We start from the raw sequence: 5,898 nt of genomic DNA on the forward strand, positions 1-5,898 counted from the left end.
AGAGATGGGGTTTCACCATGTTAGCCAGGATGGTCTTGAACTCCTGACCTCGTTATCTGCCCACCTCAGCCTCCCAAGGTGCTGGGATTACAGGCGTGAGCCACCATGTCCAGCCAAACAAAACCATCTTTCTGACTCTGTTTTTTTTTTTTTTTTTTTTCTTGAGACAGAGTTTCACTCTTATTGCTCAGGCTGGAGTGTAATGGCATGATCTTGGGTCACTGCAACCTCCGCCTCCTCGGTTCAAGCAATTCTTCTGCCTCAGTGTCCTGAGTAGCTGGCATTACAGGCACCTGCAACTATGCCCAGCTAATTTTTACATTTTTTTAAGCAGAGATGGGGTTTCACCATGTTGGTCAGGCTGGACTCGAATCCCTGACTTCAGGTAATCCACCTGACTTGGCCCCCCAAAGTGCTAGGATTATAGACATGAGCCACCATGCCTGACCTAGAGTCTGTTTTTTTGTGACTAAAAATAGTTTCTACATCATAGGGATTGTTGTGATGATTAAATATGGATTAATCATACAAAAGTCTCTAGTAGGCCGGGCGCAGTGGCTCACGCCTGTAATCCCAGCACTTTGGGAGGCTGAGGCAGGTGGATCACCTGAGGTGAGGAGTTCAAGATTAGCCTGGCCAACATGATGAAACCCCTCTCTACTAAAAAATACAAAAATTAGCCAGGCATGGTGGTGGGTGCTTATAATCCCAGCTACTCGGGAGGCAGAGGCATGAGAATTACTTGAGCTTGGGAGGCAAAGGTTGCAGTGAGCCGAGATCCCACCACTGCACTGTAGCCTGAGCGACAAAGTGAGACCATGTCACACACACACACACACACACACACACACACGTCTCTAGTGCATATATTACCAATATCAGTAACTGTTACTGTCATTATTACTCTACCTTCTAATAAACATTTGAAGTGAGCTTCACTTTCAGGAATCTAACAGCCCAGGTAGTGGTGGAGCACAAAGTAATCAACAATGACTCACAGCAGCCAGGATAAATGCTTAATGGGTTAAGTACTGTAGCTAGAAGGCAGAGAGCAGTGGTCAAAGCAGGCTTTTCTTGGAAGGCAAACCCTGAATCCTGAAAAACTCCTGGGAGTTAGTTTACTAAGTGGAGAGACAGGACATCCTAGGCAGAGAGACTGGTTGGTGCCCAGGCCAAGAGGAGGGCAAAGTCTGGTTTGCAATATGCACAGCTTACTCTCAAGTGGTGGGCAATGAAACTGAACAATAACCACCAGCATTCACATACTCTGCCTTCCCAGGCACCAAGGTAGGTGCTATTGTGATCTCCACTTGAGAGGGGGCTCTAACCCTCCTGCCCCCAGAAAAAGCCGGGGTAGGGGCAGAAGGAAGTCAGACTACTAGCATTTAAATTGTCCTAGATGGCCAAGTATGGTAGCTCATGCCTTTAATCCTAGTACTTTGGGAGGGCGAGGCAGGTGGATCACTTGAGCTCAGGAGTTGGAGACCAGACTGGCCAATCTGGCGAAACCCTGTCTCTACAAAAACTAGAAAAATTAGGCTGGGTGAAGTGGCTCATACCTGTAATCCCAGCACTCTGGGAGGCCGAGGTGGTTGGATCATGAGGTCAGGAGTTCAAGACAAGTCTGGCAAAGATGGTGAAACCCCGTCTCTACTAAAACTACGAAAATTAGCCAGGCGCGGTGGCAGGCACCTGTAATCCCAGCTACTCGGGAGGCTGAGGCAGGAGAATCGCTTGAACTCAGGGTGGGCCGAGGTTGCAGTGAGCTGAGATTGTGCCCCTGCACTCCAGCCTGGGCTACACAGTGAGATTTTGTCTCAAAAAAAAAAAAAAAAAAAAAAAAGGGAGAGAGAGAGAAAAGAAAAGAAAAATGAGCCAGGTGTGGTGGCATGTGCCTGTAGTCCCAGCTACTTGGGAGGCTGAGGTGGGAGGATCGCTTGAGCCCAGGAGGCTGAGGTTGCAGTGAGCCAAGATTGCACCACTGCACTCCAGCCTGGGCGACAGAGCCAGATCCTGTCTCAAAAACAAAAACAGCTGGGCGTGGTGGCTCATGCTCGTAATCCCAGCACTTTGGGAGGCCGAGACAGGCAGATCACTTGAGGTCAGGAGTTGGAGAACAGCCTGACCAATATGGAGAAACCCTATCTCTACTAAAAATACAAAAATAGCCTCTTTGGCTCACGCCTGTAATCCCAGCACTTTGGGAGGCCGAGGCAGGCGGATCACTTGAGGTCAGGAGTTCAAGACCAGCCTGACCAACATGGTGAAACCCTGTCTCTACTGAAAATACAAAAATTAGCTGGGCATGGTAGCAGGCACCTGAAATCCCAGCTACTCAGGAGGCTGTGGCAGGAGAATCGCATGCACCCAGGAGGCGGAGGTTGCAGTGAGCCGAGATTGCGCCACTGCACTCCAGCCTGGGCGACAGAGCGAGACTCCCTCTCAAAAAAAAAAAAAAAAAAAAAAAAATTAGCTGGGCGTCGTGGTGGGCGCCTGTTATTTCAGCTATCCGGGAGGCTGAGACAGGAGAATTGCTTGAACCCGGGAGGCGGAGGCTGCAGTGAGCCGAGATCGCACCATTGCGCTACTGCACTCCAGCCTGGGCAACAAGAGTGAAACTCCATCTCAAAAAAAAAAAAAAAAAAAAAAAAAAAAAGAGTAAGTTGTCCTAGATAGTGGAAGTGTCACGGAGTTTTAAGCAGGGAGGTGAGGACAGGATTAGATCATTGTGTTTTGCAAAGATCCCTTTGGCAGTCAGGCAGAGGATGGCTCAATTCCCCAGGGAGAATGAGCGGACCAAAGAGCAAGTACATTTCTTCGGCTCCTGGCAAACATTGCCAAAGAACTTCCCAAAGCGTTGCGCTAAGGGACTATATTCCTTCCAATTTCTAAGGAGGGTGAGGCAGGATGAAGTTCCGGGAACTGGCTTCATTCCGCCCACGGGTTTCAGAGCCGCACCAGCTTTCTTCCCCACAGCAGCCCGGAGCCTTGGCTTGGTGGGTTGCCTCCCTGTTCCCGCCCACACAAAGTCCTAGCAGCAAGGCCAGAAGTTTTCTGGTTCTCAGCGGCACCCGTCGACGTCCGCTCCCACGTGACCCAAACAGATCCGGTACTTCCGCTTCCCCTCGGCTTTCTTCTCGTCGGTGTCCCTGGCTGCTATAGAGCCGGGTGAGAGAGCGAGCGCCCGTCCGCGGGCGTCGAGGGCGGGTTGCCTCGCGCTGACCCTTCCCGTCCTCCTTCTCGTCACACACCAGGTCCCCGCGGAAGCGGCGGTGTCGGCGCCATGGCGGAGCTGACGGCTCTTGAGAGTCTCATCGAGATGGGCTTCCCCAGGGGACGCGCGTAAGGGAGTTCCCCAACCCCGGCCTGCGGGGGTGGGGGGCCGCGGACCTGTCCTGGCCTTTGCGCCAGCCTGACGGTCACCATGGCTCGTGGGCGCTATTCATGGTGTTTCTGCCCCCAGGGAGAAGGCTCTGGCCCTCACAGGGAACCAGGGCATCGAGGCTGCGATGGACTGGTGAGCGCTCGTCCTGGGTGGCGGAGAATTGGGGGCTAGCGGAAGGGGCAGCCTCAGAGCTAACCTCCCCGCCGACTTTCCCTGCCAGGCTGATGGAGCACGAAGACGACCCCGATGTAGACGAGCCTCTAGAGACCCCCCTTGGACATATCCTGGGACGAGAGCCCACTTCCTCAGAGCAAGGCGGCCTTGAAGGTCCTGACTGAGGGACACCGTGTGATTATTCAGGAGGGTCCGAGGAGAATCTGAAGGGATAATAATACCAATTGTTTGTTTGTAGGATCTGGTTCTGCTGCCGGAGAAAGCAAACCCATTTTGAGTGAAGAGGAAAGACAGGAACAGACTAAGAGGTACAGTCTCACATCTTGAGGGTCGTCTTCCACCTCGCCCCGGTACACATCTGGTCAAAGAACCTTGACCTTTTCACATTTCCTCTTTCTTGGCATTTTCTTTTTCTTTTCTTTAATCTACTTTGGGATATATGTCGCCTAATTTTGTTTATGGTAAACTTTGCACCTTCTCACTCTGTCCATTTTTCTTGAGCTGTTTTCTCTTGGCAACACAGGATGTTGGAGCTGGTAGCCCAGAAGCAGCGGGAGCGTGAAGAGAGAGAGGAACGGGAGGCATTGGAACGCGAACGGCAGCGCAGGAGACAAGGGCAAGAGTTGTCAGCAGCACGACAGCGGCTACAGGAAGATGAGATGCGCCGGGCTGCAGAGGAGAGGCGGAGGGAAAAGGCCGAGGAGTTAGCAGCCAGGTCTAGGCAATCGAGATGATGGATAGCAGATGAGAAAGAAATCAAGATTTGCTTTGTTGATGTCTGACCTAATTTCCTCTTGTCTACATTCCAGACAAAGAGTTAGAGAAAAGATCGAGAGGGACAAAGCAGAGAGAGCCAAGAAGGTAGGTGATTGAGAAGACGCCACGGGTAATGGAGTGGGCAGGTTAGTAAATCTTTTCCAGCTTCAGAGGGAAATCTTGGGCTTACATGATGTGTTTCACCTGAGGGTGAGTGAGTACCTGATTGAGTGTTTTGCTTTGCCCTTTAGTATGGTGGCAGTGTGGGCTCTCAGCCACCCCCACCAGCACCAGAGCCAGGTCCTGTTCCCTCTTCTCCCAGCCAGGAGCCTCCCACCAAGCGGGAGTATGACCAGTGTCGCATACAGGTACTTGATTGTGATTCCTATCTTCCTCCTGGGACCCCTTTGTTGCCTGTTAAGGTGCCCATTTCAGAGCTTTTTTCAGTTAATGTGCCGTTTGCCAAATCTCTCCCTTCTTTGTAAATGACTTTTGAAATCCTATCTACTCTTGGGAAAGGTATCAAATTTCACCTGCCCCAGTCATATTTAAACCCATACCTCCCTCTTACTCAGCAGTTACCCGTTTACTTGTTCATGTTTTTATTTGATTTATTATGCAGCGATCTGGTGATGTGGTATTTATCCAGATTCTTTTATATAATCTTATCCTTGTCTTTCTTAGGTTGTGAGGGAGCTGGGAGTCTCTCATCCACACTTAGTAAAGCAGAGCCTAAGTGGCTGTTCATTTGGTGCTTTAAATAGTAGTTGCGCTGGTTCAATCTAAGAAGGAGGGGCCAGCTTTAGCTCTTTGCCTTACTTGGGCACCTCATTGAGTTTTGATGCCCACAATACTGAGTATCTCCCTTGCCCTTTAGGTCAGGCTGCCAGATGGGACCTCACTGACCCAGACATTCCGGGCCCGGGAACAGCTGGCAGCCGTGAGGCTCTATGTGGAGCTCCACCGTGGGGAGGAACCAGGAGGAGGCCAGGACCCTGTGCAATTGCTCAGTGGCTTCCCCAGACGGGCCTTCTCAGAAGCTGACATGGAGCGGCCTCTGCAGGAGCTGGGTATGGCTGCAAGACTAGAAACCAGGACTTGGGGGAGTAGGGAGGCATGCTTGGGAAAAGGAGGGATGCAAAGAGAAGGGGTTTTGTGAACATGGTGCAAGGCCAGAAATTTTGGGAGCAAAAACCAAGTATCCTTGTGGTTCAAGCCTGTTTTCTTCCATCTTTAGGACTCGTGCCTTCTGCTGTTCTCATTGTGGCCAAGAAATGTCCCAGCTGAGGGCCTTTGTCCCATCGTCCCTCTGTGACCCCTTCATCTTTGATAAAGCACTGACATCTCCTTCCTAATAAATAGACCCTGAGTTCTGTACATGCCTGACTCCTTCCTGAATGGCTGGGAGGGAAAAAACCAAGGCAGAGGAAGAGGCTAAAAGGGAACGCATTTGTAGCAGACCCTCTTCCTCATCTTTAGTTTCCAACAAAGACACTTGTTTCTAATCTCTGGGTCTGATTAACTGCTGGGGAAGTTGAGGAGGAGAGGTGCTAAAAGGAGTGGAGAGTATATTGGATGGCACC

At 51.0% G+C, this 5,898-nt stretch overlaps 1 protein-coding gene across 3 annotated transcripts; it reads left to right on the forward strand.

Moving 5' to 3' along the window:
- Positions 1 to 3,089: 3,089 nt before the first annotated feature.
- On the forward strand, positions 3,090 to 5,694 carry UBXN1 (UBX domain protein 1). 3 transcript variants are annotated; one of them, XM_025357521.1, is made up of 10 exons: positions 3,132 to 3,168; positions 3,255 to 3,342; positions 3,464 to 3,517; positions 3,606 to 3,712; positions 3,798 to 3,867; positions 4,083 to 4,274; positions 4,369 to 4,420; positions 4,567 to 4,683; positions 5,193 to 5,385; positions 5,553 to 5,692. In XM_025357521.1, exons 2-10 carry the CDS (start codon positions 3,284 to 3,286, stop codon positions 5,600 to 5,602), a joined length of 894 nt encoding a protein of 297 aa, XP_025213306.1. In that variant the 5' UTR covers positions 3,132 to 3,168; positions 3,255 to 3,283; the 3' UTR covers positions 5,603 to 5,692. The 3 variants fall into 3 exon arrangements, with proteins under 3 accessions (XP_025213305.1, XP_025213307.1, XP_025213306.1); XM_025357520.1 differs by having other exon boundaries at positions 3,090 to 3,342; positions 5,193 to 5,694; XM_025357522.1 differs by lacking the exons at positions 3,606 to 3,712; positions 3,798 to 3,867 and having other exon boundaries at positions 3,090 to 3,342.
- Positions 5,695 to 5,898: the final 204 nt, after the last annotated feature.

Source organism: Theropithecus gelada, chromosome 14 (assembly GCF_003255815.1).
Source record: "Theropithecus gelada isolate Dixy chromosome 14, Tgel_1.0, whole genome shotgun sequence".
Taxonomy (NCBI): Eukaryota; Metazoa; Chordata; class Mammalia; order Primates; family Cercopithecidae; genus Theropithecus; species Theropithecus gelada.

What these genes read in the sequence shown, in the direction of transcription:
- UBXN1 (XM_025357520.1), top strand. Translation starts at nt 3,284, where the DNA reads ATGGCGGAGCTGACGGCTCTTGAGAGTCTCATCGAGATGGGCTTCCCC. An exon ending in AAGCAGAGAGAGCCAAGAAG is followed by an intron (nt 4,421 to 4,566) that starts GTAGGTGATTGA and finishes TTTGCCCTTTAG; the next exon opens with TATGGTGGCAGTGTGGGCTC. An exon ending in ATGACCAGTGTCGCATACAG is followed by an intron (nt 4,684 to 5,192) that starts GTACTTGATTGT and finishes CTTGCCCTTTAG; the next exon opens with GTCAGGCTGCCAGATGGGAC.